The sequence below is a fragment of the Strongylocentrotus purpuratus genome, unplaced genomic scaffold (assembly GCF_000002235.5).
Source record: "Strongylocentrotus purpuratus isolate Spur 01 unplaced genomic scaffold, Spur_5.0 spur5_scaffold_12, whole genome shotgun sequence".
NCBI classification, from domain to species: domain Eukaryota; kingdom Metazoa; phylum Echinodermata; class Echinoidea; order Camarodonta; family Strongylocentrotidae; genus Strongylocentrotus; species Strongylocentrotus purpuratus.
This window is the reverse complement of record NW_022145597.1, coordinates 14,688,747-14,714,502: the sequence shown is the minus strand read 5'-3', so window position 1 is coordinate 14,714,502 and position 25,756 is coordinate 14,688,747. Positions and strand designations below refer to the sequence as shown.

The 25,756-nt window shown below is 37.0% G+C and overlaps 1 protein-coding gene across 3 annotated transcripts; it reads right to left on the bottom strand.

Annotated features, from left to right (window-relative positions):
- Window positions 1–3,645: 3,645 nt before the first annotated feature.
- LOC583633 (probable glutamate--tRNA ligase, mitochondrial) lies at window positions 3,646–25,752 on the bottom strand. 3 transcript variants are annotated; one of them, XM_030981892.1, is made up of 15 exons: window positions 25,604–25,752; window positions 24,222–24,444; window positions 22,835–22,907; window positions 22,146–22,231; window positions 21,047–21,217; window positions 20,246–20,326; window positions 19,140–19,232; window positions 18,266–18,360; window positions 17,295–17,349; window positions 16,421–16,525; window positions 14,828–14,988; window positions 14,328–14,391; window positions 7,154–7,259; window positions 4,591–4,751; window positions 3,646–3,833 (listed from the first exon to the last, which is right to left on the bottom strand). In XM_030981892.1, exons 2-15 carry the CDS (start codon window positions 24,429–24,431, stop codon window positions 3,741–3,743), a joined length of 1,554 nt encoding a protein of 517 aa, XP_030837752.1. In that variant the 5' UTR covers window positions 24,432–24,444; window positions 25,604–25,752; the 3' UTR covers window positions 3,646–3,740. The 3 variants fall into 3 exon arrangements, with proteins under 3 accessions (XP_030837752.1, XP_030837751.1, XP_030837750.1); XM_030981891.1 differs by having other exon boundaries at window positions 25,689–25,750; XM_030981890.1 differs by lacking the exon at window positions 25,604–25,752 and adding an exon at window positions 25,388–25,538.
- Window positions 25,753–25,756: the final 4 nt, after the last annotated feature.

The following is a 25,756-nucleotide window of genomic DNA, read 5'->3' as shown; positions in this document are numbered from 1 at the left end:
TAGGTGACATCTTTCTACACAAATTTCAGTCTCCGTGATCTTTTTAAAATCATTATTTATGTTAAACTGTGATGATAGGCTAATAGTTTTAAACATTATCTAGGGGAGAAGATGCCTGTTATTTGCCTAGAGACATGATTACAATAATTATTATGTAGACTGTCACTTTACGAGCAATAACGATTGGAAGAAAAGAAGAAAAGGATATGAAGAAAACAAAATGAATACCGTCTGAATCCCAAAGTTGATTTTATTCATTATTAAAATTCCAAAAAGGATAGATAGACAAACCAAGAAATAGAAAGGAAAACAATATATTAAAAGTATATGAGAGAACGAACGTTACAAAAAGAGGAGAATAAAAGTGAATAGGATACGATAGTGGGAGAGAGAGAGAGAGAGAGAGAGAGAGAGAGAGAGAGAGAGAGTAAGAGAGAGTGAAGAGAGCGAGAGGGAGAGAGAGGGGTGACAGAGAGAGAGAGAGAGAGAGAGAGAGAGAGAGAGAGAGAGACAGAGACAGATATAAAACGAGGAAAACAACAGAATATATGAGGGCGAGAAACATATACAGAGATAGATAGAGAGAGAGAGAGAGAGAGAGAGAGAGAGAGAGAGAGGGACCGACAGGCAGGCATAGAGAGAGAGAGAGAGAGAGAGAGAGGGGGGGGGAACATATATAAAGAGAAAAAAGAGGAAAACGAAAGAATACACGAAGGAGAGATTATACAGAGATCGGAGAGAGAGAGAGAGAGAGAGAGAGAGAGAGAGAGAGAGGGATAAAGACATACAGACAGACAGACATACAGACAGTCAGACATACAGCCAGTCAGACATACATACAGGCAGACAGAGATAGAAATAGAGAGAAAGAGAAAGAGAGAACTAAATAGAGGAGAGACATACATAGAAAGAGGCAGACAGACGGAAACATAAAGAGGAAAGATCAAATCAATTAAAGAGAACGCTAATATTGCAAGATGAAATAACTCGGGTGTGAAGATACCGTGAGAAATACACCAAATGACAGGCTATATAAATTAGGGCGCGTTATAAAAACTAGGGCAAACGGGTCGAAATCCTTGAGCTATTGGTACGAGTTTTGTGTGCACTTGGTCGATATAAAAACGTAATTTGGAAGCGGAATTGGACTTTGATGGTGTTGGAAGAAGCAGAAGTAATTATATTGCAGCTGAGTTAATGCTACAATTTGTCATGGACTCGATTTACAAGGGATGTTTATGTTATGCATAATTTGGAGAAGGACGTATCCGTAATCTATTCTCTTCTCCTAGCTTTAATACCACTTTTACTCCCTCTTTGTATATTTCTCTCTCCCGTCCTTTCACATGATCAGTTTGGTTTATTCTTCATTTTTTTTTTAAATCGCTCATTTCATACATCTCTCATCCCATCGCTCTTTTCTTTTGCTTGATCTTATCATTCTCGTTATCGTCATCATCATCATATCCATCACCATTTTCATCATCCACACCATGCATCGCCATATCATTATCACCATCACCTTCATCATCATCATCACTATCGTCATTATCATCATCCTCATCACCATAATCATCATTACCATCACCATCATTACCATCATCATCACCACCATCATTTATTTATTTATTTATTTCTGAGATGTATACAGGGTGGCACATATCACCAATTTGGTGGTCTTCCATGAGGCCGTTTGGTAAGAATATAACAAAATAACAGCAGTCAAAACAAAATAGATGAAAACATAAGGATATAAACAGGTAAAATACAAATTAATGAATTAATTATCATCAACATCATCATTATCATCATCATCACCAGCACAATCATCATCTCTCTTTCTCTCTCTCTCTTTCCCTCCCTCCTCACTCTCTCTCTCTCTCTCTCTCATGAATTTCACTGATTTTTCAACAAAAAACTTTTGATTTCCTGCAGTCATATTTTCTCAATATCTCATCTGATCTCTCCTTTCCAACTTTTAACTGAACTCACCTTTTTACACATGTACAAGAATACCTCATATTACCGACAAACTTTACTATTCATATTTCAGTATCAAAACATACAATGATACCGAAACAGAATTTTGAAAATTAAACCATGATCATTGTTTGTGCAGTATTGTGCTGTAACCACAATCATACCGGAAATATAACTATGCCAATGTTAAAAGTACTATCAGCAACAGTAATAATGGAAAAAATTCTTCCAACACAGGTCTTATCTGTTTCTTTCCAGTTTTTGTTTAAAGTTCATAGTATCTCAAAATTGTATTATTTAAATTAAGATTCTGAAATTCAAGCTCCTACACAGTTTAATACAAACATATTAATGGAAAATATATGACCGATTGCTAACCTGCTGTTTTTACTTTTGCCAGACCTCTACAAAGTAAAATGAATATCATTTTGCAATGATAATACAACTACTCATTAGGGATGAGATACACAAACTGTTAATGCAACATCAAAATGAATGCAACAAGGTACACAGAAAAAGACTCAAAATAACATTCATGTTAAAAGGAATCATTTAATAGAATGCAATCATCACAATCATTTCAATTTGAAAAACGTCCATAATATTATTGTTTATAAAAAAAAAAGCGTTTATGTGAAAAATACAATTTGAGGATGACAAGAGTAGCACTGGAAAGATGCGTCTGTAAGACTAAACAATTAGCCGTTAGCTAGGATATGACATGAAGTCTTCAACCAATAGAAGGGAGTGCCACAGGGATCAATATTAGGTCCATAATTATAGAGTACATCTATATTTAGCTCTACCACTCTTGTTAAATAGATTATACATGTTGATCCATTGAAAACTATGTCTGAAAAATGAAATAACCGAGGGGGTCTACAAGATTCAATCTCTTCACATTATTATAAAGTACTTTTTTTCCAGTGAATGTGCTTTCCAGCAGCTTTTTGTTACTTTGTTTATATTTTACTGATCCAAGCAAACCATCTATTACATGATACATAATTCAGAATTATTTTAGGCCAGCTTCTTCTAAAATTGTAGTTATCTTCAGATTGGCTATGAGGAAAAGAGTTTCTGCACATAGTTATTAATACACTTTGCAGCACAGCCCTGCATTCATTGTGACAGCCCTTTTCAAGAATGCCCACTGAAAGCTTTCGGTGCAACGATGCGAATGGTGGACTACAGTGGCATGTCGAGATCTCGGCATCATGAGGTGCAACGCATTTCAACAAAGTGCACTAAACTTTTAGTACGTGCGACCATGGCCCTGTAACAACATTAATCGACATACAATCAATCATAAAAATCTACTGTACCTCAAGTCTTGCCGCAATTAATCGCATCTTACCATGCATTGTACCTATTTTTAACATAAACTTAACTGTAAGTTTAATTTATCGTAACGTTAGGATTGATTGAAGGAGATTCAATAAATTTGAAGGAGATACAGTTAATTGTAGCTCATTATGTTACAGGGTCCTGGTTTGTATTATGGTTGGGGGGGGGGGGGGTGGTAACTCAAAATATCAGATTTGAGAAAGAGAAAGTAGGTCTTCTAAAAATGAGATGTCCACAGGCATCATTCGTTTCTTGACATAAGGTGATTCCTAAGCTGCTTACTACTAGTGTGGCTGCATTTATATTTCTTGGTCGGAAACATGTCATGAGGGGCTAATCCCCCCCCCCCTTGCCCCTCCCTCAAATACGCTATTGGTGGATTACATACGACAGATGGTGATGGGGGCTAAGGGTCATCTTTGGAGATGGTCAAGAGCCGCCTCTAGTCTCCTCACAGTCTCCTCTCCCCCAAGGATCTCCATCATCTCGGCAACGGGAGGCCCTTCCTGTATACAAAGAAAGACACGACAGAGGGAAAAACAGAAATTATGACGGAGGAGGTTTTTTTTCTTCTCTCTTTTCCTCATACGAGGCATTTTATTACTTTAATACATTTTAACAACATTGCATATTGAGTTTGATTACACTATATATACAAAATCAACAGACTGATAACATCAAATAAGGGAGACTAAAAGAAAAGAAAGATCAAGGCATGAATAGAAATGAGTTTAAGGCTTAACTAAGAAAGATACATCTAAAGGAGGAGATAATAATGACCTCTCTAGATGCCCCCCCCCCTTGCAAAAAAAATAAAAACAAGAACCAAACGTCAATTACAATGGAACCTGCTTTAGCAACCACCTGTATAAAATCACTGAACCATGTACTAAAGAAACCTGTACATGAGTCAACCTGCATAATAAAGACCACTTTTTTTGTCTCCCTCGAGTGGTCACACAGATTACAGTCAAATTTGTCTTAGTGGCCATCTCTCTATAGAGCTCACCTGTTTATAGTGGTCATGTATTTGTCTCTCTCTCTCTCTAACTCTCTCTCTCTTGAATGAGAATCGTGTGTTGTAGAACCTGTCTACAGTGGCCACTTTTTTTGTTTCCTTTGGTGGCCTTAATAGACAGGTTTCACTGTACCACATGATTTTGTTATTTTTCTTCAATTTGCTCTCCTGGCGATCTTGAATTTAGTTAGTACAATATCAAGTTTATAATTAACATAAATGATCATTATTAACCATCTACCCACCATCAAACCACTCATGGCGACTCTCAGGACCTTCATGCAGTGAGAGTACTTGAGTCCTGCTGGCAATGAAGTGAAGCACTGCTTCAGGATAGGGCTTAAGGTTTCCTTAGTGAAAGACTCTGCTTGACCCAGGTGTCTGATTGCTGAAGATAGTATCACATCTAGACGATGGACAGAAAAGAAACAAGCTCTTTGTCATGATGTGATATTCACAGAAAGAAATATCTACACAATTTTCGCTTCATTTCTGATCAAACTGTTGCGAGAATTTTGTAGACATTACAGGACGGTAAGAGTAAAAGGGTAAGTCCATAATATTTGTTGCCTTTTGGTGTTCCACATATTATCAAGTAATGATTGGTGTTAAGAACAAATTTGGAGACGGGAGATTGGTATGTACGATGATATCATGATGATGATGATGTCTTAGATATCATGAAGCTTCAGACAGAATTCTAATGGAATGAAAAAAAATCATTTAAAACTAATCTTTCATATGCTCCTGTGCTTGTAATGTAAATATTGAGTAAACTTTAATCTGATTCTGTGACAATATTCATTCCATCATTACAAGATCTACATCGTCTGTTTGGAGCCAGAAGGGCATTATCTCTGTTCAAAATGACGAGTTAATGTCTTTTTAGCTTCAATCAGAGGATTTAAAGGGATCGTTTAACAATGTTAAATCTGAGATACACGGCCCTACGTGTTATCAGTGTCTGTGATATGGTGTAATATTGAAGCCCTAAAAAAATTGCGCTACAAAATGATCAAGAAGTGCCTCAAAAAAGTAAAAACCTTTGAGTGACCGGTTTTACCTTACTCGTTTTCCCCAATAGACTGTAGTGTTATGAAAACCGTCAGGCGAACGGTTTTCAAAATATGTAATTCCAATCATAAATATCTTGATAATCAGACAGGCGATCGGCTTGTAAAAGTCATGGGGTTCCTGACTGACCTAAAGGTTTATAATTATCATTGCATCATGAGCTAAATCCAGAATTTTTTTTCAGAATTTGAGACAAAGTTACCGGATCCCTTTAACCCATTGCCTACTGTAATAAAAAAAGTTTTGGTATGGGGCCATGAATTTGGATCAGATGAACATATTGGAAGAATATGTGATTTTACAATATTTCAATGATCGTTGTCGCGGTTGAAATCGAGTTTAAAGTGGTGAAATTGTAAACTAGATGGAACTTCGACTGCGCGCAGTCGAAAATGATGCCTCCGTCATAGAGCAATTTTACAAACCAAAACAGAAGAAATTTTTCAAATTCAAGTTCAATTGTAATCCATTAAGAGGTTCTCAGAATATCTTGATTACAAGCAATTTCTCATATACATATATGACCCTTTGATCTTTGACCTGATGACCCTAAAATCTACTCAGTTCATTGGCTCTGCAAGATGTCCTGAGTTAAATAGTAATCCATCTGTCAGTTCTAATGAGAATGCCTTCACAAGTTATTTTTGGATACATAATGAGCCCATGACCTTTGACCTCATGACCCATGAATCTACTCAGTTCATTGGCTCTGCAAGATACATACATGATCGAAATTTGGCAGGAATCCATCAATCTGTTCTAATGAGAATGCGATCACAAGCTATTTTTGCATACATAATGAGCCCTGTGACCTTTGACCTTTGACCTCGTGACCCCAAAATCTATTCAGTTCATCAGCTCTGCAAGATACATACATGACCAAAGTTTGGCAGGAATCCATCGATCGGTTCTTGAGATAATGCGATCACGAGCTCTTTTTGCATACCTAATGAGCCCTGTGACCTGTGACCTTTGACCTTATGACCCCAAAATCTAATCAGTTCATCGGCTCTGCAAGATACATACAAGACCAAAGTTTGGCAGGAATCCATCAATCGGTTCTTCAGATAATGCGATCACGAGCTGTTTTTGCATACATAATGAGCCCTGTGACCTTTGACCTTTGACCTCGTGACCCCAAAATCTAATCAGTTCATCGGCTCTGCAAGTAACATACATGACCAAAGTTTGGCAGGAATCCATCAATCAGTTCTTCAGATAACGCGATCACGAGAACGGGACGTACGGACGGACGGACGGACAACCCGAAAACATAATGCCTCCGGCTACTTCGTAACGGAGGCATAAAAATAAACTCTTTATGTTGTAACGCCCTCTCAAGACTGATATTACTTTAGCTCTAAAACAAGACTACAATCAACCTATTTGCTATTCCCGTTTGGAAATTATAATTCAGAACTGCATGCATATTCTGAGATTTTCATGGTAGCAGCTACCATGGAATGGCCTTAGGCACCATTTGAAATATTTGAAATTTACCGGGAGCTCCGGTAAATTTTTGATTATTCAATTTCTCAAAAGCAGAAGTGTTTTAGGGGCTAGATTTTCTAGTGCTTATAATACATCTACAGGGGCATCCAAATATATCAAAATTGTAAAGAATTACTATCCATCCAATTTTCAAAATTTCCTAAAACTTTGCATTACCTTTAACCCTGAATGAGAGAATTCAGAAATCAGCGGGTTAAAGTAAAGGATGGATCCTTATCATACCTGAGTGTTGCGTTATTGAAGAAAAGTCTGCCTTGGTCAAATCAGGACAGAGCCAAAGAAATGCATAGTCAGGAGATGTTAAGTCTTTTAATCTTCCAATGTGGTCCTGTAAATGACAAAAACATAAGAAAGTAAAAGAAATTTGTTCTTGGTCCACATTAGATTGAATAAAAACAGTGAAATCTTCTCAAGTCTTCCAATGAAATTGTTTAAAAGTATATTATAAAATAGATGGACCTTCGAGTGCGCGCAGTAGAAAGTGATACCTTCGCCATAGGGCAATTAATTTTACAAACCAAAACAGAAGCAATTTTTTAAATTCAAGTTTGATTGTAATCCATGAACAGGTTCTCAGAATATTGTGATTACAAGCTTTTTTAAATATAAATGTATGACCCTTTGATCTTTGACCTCGTGACCCTTAAATCTTATCAGTTCATTGGCTCTGCAAGATACATACATGTTTTGAGTTTGATGGTAATCCTTGCATTCTGATAATGTGATCACAAGCTATTTTTGCAAACATAATGAGCCCTGTCACTTTTGACCTTGTGACCCCCAAATCTAATCAGTTCATTGGCTTTGCAAGATACATACAGGACCAAAGTTTGGCAGGAATCCATCAATCGGCTCTTGAGATAACGCGATCACAAGAACGGGACGTACAGTTGTATACGGACGTACGTATGGACGGAAGGACGGACAACCCGAAAACATAATGGCTCCGGCTACTTCATAACGGAGGCATAACAATAACAATTACACTAATAATGATACTTATAATGATAATAATAAGTAATAAGTACTGACGCAAGTGGCACTTTTAACCTCTGTAACAAAGAATGGATGAAGGGTACCGCTTTCTATAGCCCATGAAAACAACTATAAAACTGATTGAAAGCAACCTGATATCAAGTGAAATGGATGTTTAATGGTTACATTGTTTAACTGTTTCATTGCAAGATTACTTGTATACCTGTGTTAAAAGGGTTGTCATGGAGCTAGTCATTAAATCAAGAGCAAAAATAGGTAATTATGCAACGCCATTATGTTGCACAAAGCAATCCTTCCGTCCATTGGTGTATACATTATTTATGCCAAATTGCACATGTTGCAAAGGAGTAACCGCTCAGAGAAGCAAAGATGCTTTCCAAAGCATCCTTTAATTTAAAAGAGAGAGAGAGAGAGAGAGAAAAAAAGGAAAGATAGATGAAGAAGAAGAAAACAAAAACAAACAAACAAACAAGCAGGAAAATTAATTAATTCTGGGTGTTATGAAAGTGAAACATACTTCACAGCCTGGCGGAAAACAAGTTTTAGATAAAATTCTAGTCATTAAAAAAAAGCATGTAATTATCCTTTAACGCGTTTCCGGCGTGTTTCCTCTTTTCAGATCCCATAATTGGTTTTGTAATAGTGGATATGAGACATTTCAAGAGGATAAAAATTAATTAAAACTAACATTAAAAGTTGATTGAAGTCATCAAATCTTTGGGTATTAAACATCGTTGTCTTCAAAGCAATTAGTGAAAAAGCTGTAACTTTGATTCATTTTGATTTTGCAATTCAACATCTTCACAGGTTTTTTCAACTGTACTTCAATTCATTTAGTAGAAGGAATTGACTTTAAGAATTAGATCCATTTAAGTTTTAAATCCATCTCTTTGAGATTCTACGACATACTTTGCTTCAGAGGTTTTCAACTACACTTCAAAGTGTAAGGTAGAAGGAATGGACATTTAGGAATTTGACACTTGATAGTTTTAAAACCACCTCTTTGACATTCTTTGCAAATTTTTACTTAAAGAGGTTTTCAACTGGACTTTGAGACAAGGAATGGACATTCAGGAGTTTGATACTCTGCACTTTTTAAGTCATCTCTTTGAGATTCATCAAGAAACTTTGCTCCAGAGGTTTTCAACTGTACTTCTGTCATAAAGAGGAAGGAATGGGCGTTTAGGAATCATATACATTATTGTTTTGAAATTTGAATTCATCTGTTTGAGATTCCTCCATGACCTTTGCTCACTAGATTTTCCTCAACATTACGCTTGATACATGTAGCTGATGAGCAGATGAACTACATGTAAGCAGGACGGCTTGCAATTAGAAAGTACCCAGGTGCCACAGACTACCCAAAGTCCTGATGTAAAACTTTAAGTGTTCTGCCTTTGTTAGCCATGATTTTTGTGGATATTGTATTGTACACAGTAAATGATCACCATAATTTGAATTGGCAAACATCTGCAATTGATCCATATACTCCATAAATGACCATAAATGTCCATCAAAACTTGGATTTCGGCCACCGTCTGCACTTGTGAAACTCAAGTTATTAGCAAGGATTTGGAGAAATTGTTAATAGCAAGGATTTCGTGAAATTGTTATTAGCAAGGATTTTGTGAAATTGTTATTAGTCAGAATCTTTTTGATTTTGTGAAGTTGGTTATACATGAACACCAAAGCTTGAATTCTTAAGGCCGAAAAGACGTTGCAGTTAGCTTTGGCCATTCTACAGCAAACGGGACGATTAGTGTGTTTTGGCAGTGGTAACACCCCATTAAAGACAATTCTTAACAAAGGTAGGGTAACATAACAATTAGCTTTGCCCATTCTGAAGCAAACAAGACATTTTCTTTCTGCAGTGGTAACACACTAGAGATTATAATCATGCTGAAGATGATGACTTCTCATACAGCCTCAAGAATTTTCTTTTGCTTGTGGCTAGGTGCCATGTCCCTGCTCTCTACAAGGTTGCTTGTGAAGGATGTTTCAGCAAGTCTCAGCCCTGAGTCAACAAGAAGATGTCAGCTTAAGAACACCAGCCTCGGATCAAAGGCCACATGTACTCACCTAGATCTCAAGTCTGTTCCTCTGGATCTTCCAAGCAACACTGTAATGCTTGACCTCTCCTTCAACAAGATCACAAGTCTGTTCAACAGTTCTTTTGCCTATGTTCCTGACATCACTACTTTAGGGCTTGCAAGCAATGTCCTTTCAAAGATAGAAAATGGCGCCTTTAAGCCTCTGCCTCATCTTAGGGAATTAAGTCTACGCCAAAACAGATTAGCTTCTCTTCCACCAGGTCTGTTTTGGACAAATAATTTCCTTTCCATACTCATTCTATGTAGAAACAGATTGCTTTCTTTTCCTAGTGATGCACTGCCATGGTCTAACAGTATCAAGAAACTTGAATTAAGCACCAATAATATCTCCTTCATTGATTCCCATGATTTAAAACCTCTTCAGAATTGTTCACTGGAAAGGCTGTCTTTAGAAAATAATGCCTTTAATAGTCTTCCTCTTAATATTTTCTCCTATTTGAGCACAGTGACGTTCTTGAATCTTTCGGGTAACAATTTTACAACATTTCACACCTCAACGGTTTTAGGAAGAACTGTCATCACAAACCTTTACATTAATTTCTGCAAGATACATGAAATAATTCCATTGAACAAGTCACATGTCTCTCTAGGGGAACAGGGCAACATCTTTAAACTAAGTCTTACAGCAAATATAATAAGTTACGTCCCTGACTTTGCATTTTGGGGTTTCAATCAGACAAAAATTCTTTCATTTCATAGAAGCCAGGTTGCTAGTTTATCAAATAGATCTTTTTGTGGTTTAGACCACTTAATTCAGTTGGATCTGTCTTACAATCGCCTCGCAACCTTGAGCTTAGATATGTTCTCTTGCAATAACATGTTACAGCAACTGAAGCTAAATGGAAATAACATTGCAAGGCTATTCATCGGCGAAGAATGGGGCATATCCTTACTCAATCACCTCGACTTGGCGTACAATAATATCAAGGATATCGAAAGCAATAGAAACAATGTAACATTTCCCTCAGTAGAGTACATCGATCTGTCTTTTAACAAATTCACAGGGATCAGGAGGTTGATGCTGTGGGGTTTCACTAATCTGAAAATTCTGAACATGTCGAACAATGACATCTCCGATCCATATTCTCCCAAGTTATTTAAAAACTTGAGGCTTCTCCAAGAGCTGTATCTTACCAATGAGCATGCCCAAGGCATCAATGAGGCTTTCCGCTATCTAGGGGCTCTACGTGTCTTGAATTTGTCATTTGCCCCATTGAAATTAACCTCCATAAGTCAATTCACAAATACCTCATCCCTCACCAGGCTGATTATGTGTGAGAACAGTCTGAGGAGTACAGATATGTACCATGTCCAGACTAAAAGCTCTCTGTTTCACGGTCTAGACTCTTTGGAGAGACTTGCTCTAAGACAGAATAAGCTTGATATGTTAGCACCAGGTACTTTCAACCCACTGAAGAAACTCAAGATACTTGACCTGTCGCAGTCTTCTATAACAGTTCTGAGCTGTGGTGTCTTTGACAGCCTGACTGCCCTCAGGTCATTGGACCTTTGCCACAATGAGATCAAGAAGATACCTGAATGTCTGCTTCGAACGCAACACCATCTTGCTGTTCTTTTTTTAAGCAACAATGAACTTGAGACCATTCCAAGGACACTATTCAATGAAACCACCTCTCTGCACAGTCTGTTCATTCAACAAAACAAAATTGCTACCATAGAACCAAAGACGATGTTCCCAACAAACATGACAATGAAACTGGATGCTTACGGAAACCCGTTTTCTTGTACGTGCCACTTGAGTTGGTTTGTGAAGTGGCTCCGTTCTGGCAATGTTAAACTCTTGAATCGAGAGAAGACTTTCTGCTCGCTAACATCTATTAGAGAAGAGGTCAATTCACCTATACTTTCATTCAACCCTGACCAATACTGTGGCACTGACATTGTGATGATCACAGGTGTATCCTTTTCAGTTGTCCTGATCGTGGTGATTTGCTTGGTGGCTTACAGGAAGCGACGGTGGCTAAACTACAAAATCTTCCTCCTCAAGCTAGCTATCTGTGGCTACGAGGAAATCAACCAGGACTTTGACGCCCAGGACTACGAGTATCAGCTAAACATCATGTACAATGAAGACGACGAGGAATGGGTGGACCGGATCATGAAGCCAATGCTGCAGGAGAGGTTTCCACATCTGCGGAAAGTGATCTTCGGCGATAACGACCTCAACATCGGGATGTTCTACATCAATGCTCTTCACTACGCCGCCGAGATCAGCTTCAAGACTGTCTTGCTGATAAGTTACAACTCCGTAGATGATGCTTGGTTCTTGACCAAGCTGCGCATAGCCCTAGAGCACATCAACGACACCAGACTGGACAAGGTAATACTGATTTTCATTGAGGACATCCAGGATGAGGACCTCCCATATTTGGTCCGGTTATTCATGAGTAAGAACAAACCTTACATGTTGTGGACGGCTGATGAAGATGGCCAGAAACTCTTCTGGGCCCAGTTTGAGAAGAGCATGAGAGCCAATAGGGCCTTCAACAGCGTTATTCCTGTTTAACAAGAATACTTTCACAACCAATGAAGAAAATTAGGAATCTCTGATTATGTCCACTATCTTTAAGATGCAAAATTCCCATCCAAAAATCAACCATAATTATCACTTTTCAATAGAGTTATTCCTATTAAGAGCAGAGCACAAAGCAGTTAAAACAGTATGTAAACAGGGTATTGAAGATAATTCTGATAGTAATAGGAAAAAAGAAAAGAAATGAAGAAAAGAAAGGAGAATTTAGACTGAGATAATTTTAAAAATGATCAAATTGTATAATGTTCTTGTGAAAAAAGAAAAGAATTGTAATCATTGAAAATATAAATTTAGCAATTTGATTACCAGGGTACAGGTCCTAGGAGACTTTTGAAGACTTGACCCTTATTTGAGGAGGGACTTGCAGAGTACTATTTTTTTCTGAGAGGCGAAGCCCTGAGGAAAATTGTCAGTCCCTCCGAAGATATATAATTTCCACTAAGTTTGGCAGGAATCCATTAATCGGTTCTTGAGATAACGCGATCACGAGAACGGGACGTACAGACGCGCGTACGGATGGACGGACGACCTGAAAACATAGTGCCTCCTGCTACTTCGTAAAGGAGGCATAAATATATTATAAAGTGTGGAGGAATTGTGGTCTATTGAATATGTCATCAGACCGTGGATCACATTTTTCGCAGTTTGAGTCCTACCATGGCACTAATGTCCTTTGGCAAGACATTAATATATATTTGCCTCACTCGACCCAGGTGCGGTAAATGGGTACCTGACAGGAATAAATTCCTTGGAATGCTAGAGCGCCTTAGTGGCAGCCATGCTAAAGCCTGGGTTGTATCAGGAGTGTCCAATCTGACAGACATGAGCACTTAATCAGAACCCATTATTATTATTATTATTCTCGCTAACATTGCCTTGTCAGTAATATCAGTAGATTTGATCAATATGTAACCTTCAAATAATTTCAATCCGTAAGTTAATGAGCAGCATCTCAACAAATATAGTGTATGCTTTATCACTCTTGTATGTTGATCTCTTCCGTCTTGATATTCTATGTTTCTTAGCTCCAAACATGATAAGGTCCAAGATAATTTTGTTCTTTATGTTACAAACCTCATCTAAAATAGCAGATAGAGTTTGGATCAGACCAAATACGAGGTGAATTAAATTTTTTTATACCACTCTATGTTCATAACTCCTCAATATTTTGTTATGTACGAAGCACCAATAACCAAACACCTTGAACTAGCCCATATAATTATAGGTATATGTATTGTAGAAACACTGAGGTGCTCTCTACTTCCAAACTTAGGACATTGTATTCTTTTAAGAAGGCAGTTAAAACTATGTTATTGTCTAAGTATTGATCATGTCGTGTGTAATTTTACTGTATTCATGTTCATGTGTACATTGACTGTTTATTTAACAATGATGTGTAATCGTCCATGACCTAGCATCATTTATCCATTCATGAATGAACCTGCATTCAATCAGCAGATGTATGAGATTTATTGTATTATTACCAACGCTCCTTCTCTCCACTTTCCTTTTCTTCTCTGCAAGTCACACTCTTTTTTATTTATATTTGTATTGTTGTATTAATTAATTATGCATTCAATATATCTGTTTACCGGTAATTTTGTTTATTATCTGTATAAAATTATATACACTTAAAATATTGTATCAAACCATATAATGTTCATGAAAATGTATGATGAAAAAAAGAAAAAAGATGCAGTAACCAATAAATCAAATCAAATCAAATCAAACTTACTTTCCTGGCTAGTAGTACCCTTCTTAGATAGTCATCATCCATCTGATGGAGTGTGCCATTTGTCCTAGAAATGGAGAAAAAAAAATTGGACGTTATAATCAATGATGTTTATTTGGTGCTTAAGGGCAACGTTCTTCTATCTAAAAATAAGTTTATTGTCGTAAATAGCTTGCACAATGCCTCATAATCTCTATTACCCCAAAAGAAATGCCTCATCTTTGTATTGTTATACAGGAAATAGTCTAAATTTCTGATTTGGATAAATTCATGTTTTTTTATAATTCTTATTCTTATTCTAAACACATGAATATGTTTAACTTGTGTAATACAAAAAAAAGGCCCTCCACATACGACTGCATACTGCAATAGATAGTTGCATAGTTTAATCAACCCATTGCCTATACAAACAGGGTAACTCATGTGGTAAGCCTATGGGGTATAAGAGATTTCAATAGTCAAAGGCTTAACAAGTATAGATGAGCCAAATTTGACATTATTACCTTTCTCCTAGCTCCTGTTTAACTGTATCTCTTAGTTTCTTTATCAGCCTTTGTTGACCTTTATCTGACCCCATTAACCTGGATATGTGACCTCTATTGACCCCGTCTAGTAGATCCATGTCCAGCATAGCAGAGTGGGTGGTGACCTTTTCTAGAGAGAACTGGAGAAAAATGAAAGGGAGTCAATAAACAAGATAAACAATTTCTTTGGAGATGTGTAGAGGTGTGGTGTAGTGAATAAGTCACCAGAGGGGTGTTTCACAAAGATCCTAAGTTGAACTTATCTCTTAGTTGGACTAAAAGGTAATACAAAGTTTGGGGAAATTTTGAAAATTGGGTGGATAGTGAATCTTTACAATTTTGATATATTTGGATGCCCCTGTGGATGTATCATAAGCACTAAAAAAATTAACCCCTAAAACACTTCTGTTTTCGAGAAAAATTGAATATAAAATTTACCGGTGCTCCCGGTAAACTTTGATGAATTTCAAATAGCGCCTACGGCTGAACAATGGTAGCTGCGACTATGAAAATCTCAGAATATGTTGTTGTGATATATAATTTTCAAACGGGAATAGCAAATCAGTCGATTTTAGTCAAGAAACATTGTTTCATAGCTAAATTGGAATCTTGTCCTTGAGAGGGAGCTATACAACATAAAGGGTTTATTATTTATAATTTCATAACTTTAGACTCGATTTCAACTGGGACAACGATCAATGAATATTGTAGGAACGCATATGCTTCCAATATGTTAATTTGAACCAAATTCATGACCCCATACCAAAACTTTGTAATACCTTTAAGAATTGTGGAAAGCTGATTGCATCTTTGAAAATATTTTGTAAAAGTTATTTAAAAAAAAAATGTTAATTCAAATCATTCAAATTTTCTATTATCAAGGAGATTTCATGTTCTTGATGTGTAATTTATGAAAAGTATAAATTCTTGAATTTTTTATTTGAATATATTTGATTTAAGGCTACAAATGGCTCTCCATAATATCTAAGTCCGACTTAGAGTTAAGTTCGACTTAGGATCACAGACCACAAGGTAAAAGGTTTGAGTTCCTGCTACGCATCATTGACATCTACCGGCAAGACATTAATCTGCATTTGCCACACTCGACCCAGGAGATGTAAAGAGGTATTGGGTAGAAGTTAATTCCTAGAATACTAGGAGTACCTTTACAGTAGCAATGCTGAAGCTGGGAAAGTAATACTGGAGCGCCAGGAGTGCCAAGCGTCACAAACATGAGCGCTTTACAAAAACCCATTTATGTTATTATTTGAACAATGCAGTGATCTTATATGTAATCAACATCCAATGTAACCTAGAAATTTTTGTGATTTTTTTGTTGTTGTAAATTCGTAATGTCAGCCAATTTGGGGACTGAATAAAACTTTTATGAATTGCAAATATTCAAAATTCTTTCAATTATTTTGTGTCACAAAATTTATGACAGTATTGCTTGAATAATGAATATCTATGACATTAATCATGCTATAGTGAGCATATGTGCCTTTGTCTATTCTGATTATTTTTAATAGGTTTATACAATACACACACTTTATAAATCAATATATATCTTACATCTGCAATCAGCTGCTCCAGATTTCGGATTTTGCGGTTGTCATCAAACCCTGACCCACAGAATGTGATGAAGTTAAGCACTGCTTCTGACATGTAACCTTGATCCTGTAAGGAAAAAAGAAAGTTGAATGTAAGATGGTCATCAAGAGATTTCGGATGTACTTCAGATAAGGATATGAAATAGAAAATAAGAAACTGAATAAGATAATACATGAGTGGCAAGGAGGAGATATTATACAGCAAAATGGCACATAAAGAGAAGAGAGAGAGAGAGAGAGAGAGAGAGAGGGAGAGAGAGAGAGAAAGAAAAAGGGGAAAGAGAGAGAGAGGTAAAGGGAGATGGAGAGTAAGAGAGACAGATTTAGAGAGAGAGTGAGAGAAAGAAAGAGAGAGAGAGAGAAAGAGAAAGAGAAAGAGAGAGAAAAAGAGAAAGAGAAAGAGATAGATATTGAGGGACATGGACATGCGGTAAGCCTGGTTTAGGTGGTTTGTCCCATTTGAGGGGACATATGGTAAAATGGTGAATAGAGAAAATATCAAGGGTCATATAAATAATAATAATATGTCCATTTATAAAGCGCAGCTACTTCATGAATATTCTCTACTGCGTTTGATTCAAAGGCTGTAGCTGTAGCTGGTCTGACATGATTTTAAAGGCGCTAAAGCATTCATGGAATTTCTTCTTACCAAGTACCTATTTACTTCACCTGGATGGAGAGTGGCAAATGTAGATTGATTTCTTGCCAAAGGACATAAGTGCCACAGCGGGACTCGAACCATAGACCATGTGATCCACAGTCCGGTTACGTATCCACTAGAGTGGGACACCTCTACGTACTTCTACATACCATTCCATACGTAGCTCGATCATTACCTTGAAATTTTCAACAAAGATATCGCCTTGCCTCTTTGATAGCTTAGTCCCATCCCTGTCAGGGTAAAGTGATTGATAGACAGTGATTGTAAGTACCAGCATAATGTCAGAGTCATCCATCAATAAATAATCTGCTATTTGGGGTCTTTTCAGGGACTCGGTAACATTGCCTCAGATTCTGAAACAAAATCCTGGATCTAGCTCATGCTGCAATCATAATTCTAAACCTTTAGATCAGCCAGGAATCCCATGAGTTTTCCACACCGATCGCCTGTCTGATTATCAAGATATTTATGATTTGAAATCAAAATCAAATTTTGCGTTTTCCTAACGATTTGTTATAACATTACAGTCTAATGGGGAAAATGAGTATGATAAAACCAGTCACTCAAAGATTTTTACTTTTCTTTTTTGAGGCACTTCATGATCATTTTGAAGCGCAATTTTGTTAGGGCTTCAATACTGCACAACATCATAGGCACTGATAACATGTAGGGCCATGCATCTCAGATTTAACATTGTTAAAAGATGCCTTTAAGTATCCTGAACATATGATAAGATATATAACGAAAGGAATACATTATACTAGCAATGTTCTTGACTATCAAAGATCTCTCCATTTTGCTTTAGTGTCAATCGTGGATGGTGAAACATAGTGGACTGACTTTCAACCAGCTGATCTTGACTGAAGTTAGCAACCATAAAAATGAACGAATGGTGAAAAGCAATGCAACAAAATGAAATGAAAAAAAGTGAAAAGTAAATTTTTACATTTTAACAGATACAATTTATTACAAATATCCAAATTTGAAATCTGTCTGAGAGATTTACCCCCCCCCCCCCCCAACACTTTAGGTGTCTCACATTTGGAAAAAGTATGGATTCACTATGACCTAAGTGGCATGAAATTGATAATTTCTGACATAAATGGTCCTTTTCAGTTGAAATCCTTTACCTTTCTAAAGACTTACTTGTTCATTAAAAGAGGAAGATGAGCAAAGTTTGGAGGCTTCCATCCAAACGCTTGATAAAGAGAGAGATGCTTAGATACAGATGCTAACCACTCCTGAGGAAATAAACAAATTATCAAATTATTTCAAATATTACCTTCATACTGAAATAATGACATAATTGGTTTATAATTGGTTTTGTGATGCTTTCTTCAATTAAAGGTAAAGACCAGTTTTAGAAACGCCCCCCCCCCCTCTCAAAAAATGAAATGGAAGCTCTTATTACCAATAATGTGAAAGAATAAATTATGTTTTGACTAATATGTGATCATACAAATTTTGCTGAGAAACTACTAATTGATATATTTGGTAAGTTATTATATCTATTTGGACCTGACAGATATAACGCACGTGTCGCGCACGTGTGGGGGTAGTCCCATATACATCTAGACTATTTCTTGGATCTGTTCTTACTTATCCTCCGAGTACACCTGTACATAGTTAGCAATTACGATAGCCATCTAGAGGCCTGGGGGGGGGGGTGTTTCACAAAGATCATAAATCAAATTTAACTCTAAGTTGGATTTAAAAATTATGGAGAGCCATTTGGTAGCCCTAAAATAAAATATATTCAAAAGTGAAAATTGAAGTATTTCAGACTTTGTATGAATTCCACATCAAGAACATGACATCTCTTTGATAATAGAAAATATGATTGATTTAAATTAACATTTTATACATCTAAAATGACTTTTACACAATATTTTCATAGATGCCAACGGCTTTCCATAACTGTTAAGTCCAACTTAGAGATAAGTTCAACCTAGGATCTTTGTGAAACACCCCCCTGGTCTGGATTAGATTACCGGTAGTGCGAGCTAGGACCTGTTCTTACCTGCCCTCGTAGAACATGACTGATTTCCATCAGGTGATCATCTACTACGTTGGCAAAGTGGTATGTAGGGAAGCCATCACTCTTCATTAAAACCTGTGAAATCAAATCACTACCTCATAAATAACGTATTTTGAATAACTACCATTGCATATTCAACACAACAGTATGATCCAATTAATCAAACAATGCATTTCTCAAAAAGCCATGCTGCACTTTTGTATGACCATTAAAAAAACTGTACAAACTTTTTTTATAATAAGTGGATATATGCCTTTCTAGAACCTAAACTTAAAGGGATTGGGTCATAAATTTCCATGTGCAGAAGGCCATAATTCGCTGACAACGAACTTGGTGGAAATACCATTATTGGGTGTCCAAGTCGATCTGCACACATCGAACACGAGGTCTATCAAGAAATACCCCCTCCAGTCTCTCGGAGAATCTTTGTATGAGGCGGATTGGTCATAAAACTAAAGGCTAATCCTGGTGATTGCCAACACCTATTATTTGGTAAATACCCAGACGGGGTAGACTTCCTCATGAGAGCACACTCCTATGCGTCTTTAAACCTAGAATCTGATTGAAACCCAAGCTCTGACCCTCTCTGTCAAAATAAATCTTGTGAAAATGTTGACATAGCATATATGTAAAAAATATTAGTTTCTTCATCTTCCTTATCATAATTACTTCACTGTATTGTCTTCTCCCTTTTCATAATCCTACTACTAGTACCGGTATTCCTACCTATTATTCCTCTTTTCTTCTTCGTCCTATTATTTCTTCCTCTTATTCTTCTCTTCCTACTCCATCTCATATTGAAATGTAAGTCGGATCACCTAAGTAGAAGGTACATGTGCATAGCAGCAGGGAATAATTTTCCTGGTATCGCATCGCAATTTGCTATGCATTTTTGCATGACTGCTATACAAAATATCTTTTGTGTAGCAGTTTTCTTCCATAGAAATGTACAGAATTTCATTTGAAATATTTATCCATCGGCTGAAATTGCTAATCAAAAAATTTGAGGAAAATTATTCCCTGAGCAGGTACATATGCCACATTTTTTTCCCCCAACTACTTTTCCTGAGAGTAGTTAGTTGACTTACCGGGTCTCCTTCTACATGACCAGCATCATACAGTGTTCTCCCATAGACCAGATCTGTGTTTGGTTCTACACCAGGGTTAAGCTGTATATAAGAATATGTACAGATATAAAGCTGCTGTTAGATATATGAATAAATATGATTAAATAAAGAAATGTAAGAATACATGCATGAAACGACAGTTTCCAACATATTTAGAGATAGAAAAATGTTGCAATGATTAGAAAAACACCTAAAATACAATATTGCAAATTCATAGGTATTCATTTTTTGTGCATAATTGTATGTTATTTCTGTTGATCCAATTGAAGACAACCATTTGATTCACTACGGAGGTTCATATCATTGGTGGAGTAACTTGAAAATAAGATTTTTTCACAATCAGTGGAAAAATTACCTGCTTTGGTAAGCTTTCACTTGCTGTGCTGCAAGTCTCTTTATATTTATGTTGTAGCTTGCATTATTGCTGATGCAGTACTACGATAAAAGCTAACTAAAACAGACTACAGGTACTTTTTCTACTGATTTTGAAGAAAGAACTAAGTACCAAAGTCCAAACCCTTTGATTCTCTGGCAAAATGAAATGACTTTAGTGTATGAGACTAGTGTTAAAGTGCATAAAGATTTCCAACATCTGTACATTAATCACTGGTCATACATCAAGTCACACATCAGAAAACCAAACAGAGAATATTTTCTTGCTTGTGCAATCTTTACAATGAAAATCAACCATTACAAATGATATGCATCTTTTAGCCACTAACCAAAAACCCATAAAAGATGAAGAATGTGATTCATATGCACCTTGAATCGTATGACAAAGCTCTTCCCCTCAGCTGTTTGCTTGTTGATATCTTTCTGAGTCAGATGCCTGCATTTGTTGTCATACCTAGGGGTTTCCCCATTCCTTATAGCAGCCTTCCTCAGTAACTCAAGACGCTGTGAAGAGCAGAAGCATTTGTAAGCTGTGCCATTCTGTAAAAAAGATACAATGCCGTTTATATCAATGCAAAAACAAAAATATTAACATCCAATACTCACAACAATCAGAAATTTGAAAATAAAACGGATATTCATACTTAGTATGGCTCAATATTAGCAAATGACCCTCCAGATTGATTTTATAAATGACAGAATGACAAAAAGATATATCCGGTACAGATTTGAATAGCACAGCCAAAGATTACAAAAATCCCTCGGAGAGGACCTAAGCCGTCGGTCCTCTGGTTGCTTACCAACAAGCATTTATGCTTTCTTAGCAGTCAGGTAAAATAAAAATCAACCCACATCAACCAACATATCAAGTACAATGTGCATCAGTGTCCGCATCAATGTCCTTGTCATTTGAAACTACTTGCATTTCATTGCTCATCTCAGCCATGCATTATCACTTTTTGATGTGAACATTTTTTGCACGGCAGGCACGGTAGGACAGAATGATGGTCACTTGTTCTTCGACCAAAAAACTGTCCACGCTCTAGCACCCGTTTTATAACTGGGATTATCTCATCATTATATCAACGTATCAAGTATAACCTTCTACAGCGTGGACCTAGCCAAATATGAAGTGAAACTGCACACTTTATGTAAATTTAGAACTCCTCTATAATTGGTAACATATGGGGCACCAACCGGGTCAAGCTCGCTATTCATATGGACCATTATTCATAAGGACCACTATCCATAATGCGTGACAAAATGAATTGCCATCCTTTATGAATAGCGTCTCTTACAAATAGTGAGCAAACCGTAGACAATTTACATCGCTATTCATAAGGACCACTATTCATAAGGACCGCTATTCATAAGGTGTGACTAAATGAATAGCGGTCTTTTATAAATAGCGGTCCTTATAAATAGCGAGCAGTACCATGGACTTGCCCTACCACCCTACAATACTCACTTCAAGTAGTGTCTGTATGTGTTGATTGTAGAGATGTAGCCTCTCTGATTGCACATAAGGACCATGCATGCCACCTGGTAAAGGTCCTGCCACATAAATAATATGAAAAACATTGATACTACAATGCCTTCAGAGTACATTACTACTATGCGTTGAATAAAAAAAATGACAAAAAACATGGAGCTCAATCAAAATGCTCCCTAACAAGTACAGATTTAGAAAGATTCTAAAATGAAGATGAAAAAGAATGCATCATTGAAATGTATAATTTGTACAAATATCTCTCCCAGATTGATGAATAACACTTAAATGAAATTTCTCCCTAAAGTATAGGATTCTTCTTCTTCCAGTGTTAGTGCTGCTTCAAGGTGATGAAGATAAACGCACTGATTGTGTGTGTATATGTGGAAACTTTCACATATCCTGTTATTCCACATTTTGACTTTTGTTCTTGATGTGCAGGTGCATATTATACAGTGTAAGTAAAAACATTCCCGACCATGTAGACCTTATTTTCCAAAGACAAAAGATCATTGAAACAGTTGAGGGGAAAGCTATCAATGAGAAAGCTTTCATTTCATCTACCAAATTCTACTACCTCTCTCCTCTCTCATATTATGTCTTGTCCTAAGTTGTCCAATGCAAAGATGTAATTGTCTTATGACCTTTGATCTGCTTTCCATACATACCTTCATCTGGAACGAGGCCCGACCATTCCAGCATCGAGTGAAGATTATCGAGAGCACCAGGTACAAGCCTTGTCTGCAAAAGAAATGATGAAACAGTGCAATTCAATCATTATCCCTGCTCAAAAAACTGTACCCCTTCATGAAATGAAAAAATGAATTTCAATCCTTCACATAATTCCTGTCTTCCACAGCCTTGGTGTTATTGAAATTTCATGCCCTATATCTCCTCAAATCTTCCCAGTACAGTAGGCCTACATTTACCTTTCTCCTCCTCTTACTTTTCATTCTCCTACATTTTTCTGTCTCATTCTCCTCCTCCTTTTTTTCTTCTTTCTTTATTTCCTTCTTTATTTCCTTCTTTTTCCTCTTTACAAAGACGAGGCATCATCATTTCAATCTTTAAGAAATCCATGTTTAAGAATTCCCTCGGAGAGGACTTAAAGCTGTCGGTCCTCTGGTTGCTTACTTACAAGCATACTCATGCGTTAATTCATAGCAGTCAGGTAAAGCAGGGAGGTGAAAGAAAAGGAGGCGAAACTCTTGTAATTTATTCAAACGCATTCTTGAGTACTAAAGCGTAACAATGGGATGTGTAACATTCCACTTAGCTTTGAAGTTCCATGCTCCGAACCGCGCTTCCACTGCGGGGACTTTCGGAAGCCAGGCACCAGTTTTACATTTATTACAAAATATTAAATTCCTGGCAAAATTTCAGTGTAAATCAAAAACTTTATATGGGGATTTTATTGGGAATAGTGCATCAAACAAGTTTTCAAATTTAGAACTCCGTCCTTCCTTTAATTTGTGTGCCAGAGTTGGTAAAAGAAAAATTACATCCTGTCAAAAACTCAATATTTTAGGATGATGCGCTAATTTGTGCATGCTTTAATGTCCCGTTATTTGATCCATGATTTACAATCTTCAATAACATTAAGTTTGCTAATGCGTGTTTTCGCGTGTTTTTTGTATTTTTCAAGTTTAAAAAAGGATGAAAGTACACAAGTTTGTGTTCGCTTATTCTACTCTTTACACATTCAACAATGGATGAGAAATCATTGGAAGGGACAGCGAACAGTTGCAGTGATACCATTTTCTGATGTAGGAATTCTAAATCCTGAAATTTCATGCGCTCTTTTATCTCACCACCTGGTCAACAGTTGCAGATTAGCGCATAACTTTTCGGCGGCTTGGAGCATGGGGTCAAAGGAGAGCGGCTTGATTCCAGTCCTTCTCTATCACGTCCCTGGGTAAAGCAAACCATCAAACCACATTAAACTAACTACATTAAACCACACCAAACCAAACCAAATGCCAAGCCAAATTGTGTTACAATTACAGGACCTATACAAAAATCATAACAATGATAGAAAAAAGTATTTTTGTATACCTGGTCAGTATCCTCAATGCGTAGAATGAATTTTCCTCCGAGCGACTTGGCATAGATGAAGTTGTAGAGAGCTGTCCGGAGACCACCTAGATGGAGGAAACCAGTAGGACTTGGAGCGAATCTCACTCTAACAGAGTCCTGGAGGGATGTTGTGCTGAATAGTCTCCGAAAGGTGGTCCTCAGGAGACATACTTTGTATCTGAGAACCATTGCAGCTGAAATACTGAAGAAAAATCAAGATATAGATTTTAGTAAGCAAGTCTAGGGTATTACAGTATGTAGGGCATCTGTCCCATGAAAAGAAAAAGAGTAATTAGAAATAAAACTAGTAGAACAATAGATGAAGAGGATGAGGACAAAGGGAAGAATTTGAAGAAGCTAGAAGAAGGAGGTGGAGGAGGAGGAGGAGGAGGAGGAGGAGGAGGAGGAGGAGGAGGAGGAGGAGGAGGAGGAGGGGGGGAGGGGGAGGAGGAGGAGGAGGAGGAGGAGGAGGAGGAGGAGGAGGAGGAGGAGGAGGAGGAGGGGGGAGGAGGGGAGGAGGAGGGAGGAGGGAGGAGGGAGGAGGAGGAGGAGGAGGAGGAGAAGGAGAATAAGAAGACAAAAAAGAAGAAGAGGATAAATAAATCTGGAAAATGAAGAAGACAGAGAAGATTAAGAGAAATGAATAATAGAATGAGGAAAAGAAGGATGAAGAAGAGAAGGAAGAGGGGAAATTTAATAAAAAAGGAAGAGGGGGATACTACGAGTAGGATTAGAAACAGCAAAAAGACATAAGAGTGAAGAATAGAGATGATATGCAAAGGATGATGGAAGATAGAAGATAAGAAAATATCTGAAATAAGAAAGATATATTATTAGATAGATTTGTAACAAAAATAAAAGAACTACTGACTGTATTTCTAGTCTTCATTGGCAGTTTTCAACATGGCCATTCAACAACATATACAAGAAGTTTAACTTTTAAAACAATTAAAGATTATCATTAATTTGTCACAATGCGTTGCTGGTGTGCCCGTGGAACTGGATCGCTTTTTTAGTTTTATCTTTAATACTTTATGTTGCATTCAGACTCACTGCACGTGGACATAACATACACATTGACGTAGTCGTAGACCTATAGCATACAAACAACACAAACAATGACACAGCCACATCACAGTACTCACACAAGGACCCGGGTCCAACAATAACAGCCAACAATCAGTGATAATGTCAATGTACCACGATCAGCTATCAGCTGCATGACAAAACTCAAAAGTTGTATATTTGGTCTAATCTACAACACCAACGCGTATATGTGGGACTAGTTAAATGAATTTCGTGAGCTAATTGCGCATAAACATAAAGCGCAGAGCTAATTTGAAACAAACCCTCAACATTACCTTCACAGCTTCTAGTTGTAATTGGGTTGTCTGATAGTTTGCATCACAATTTAGCAAACAATATAGAATGGTACACTCTGTTTACCTCCTTTTACTTAGTTTTAGCTCAAATTCCGAAAAGCGGCGATTCCTCATGAATATTCATTAGTTATG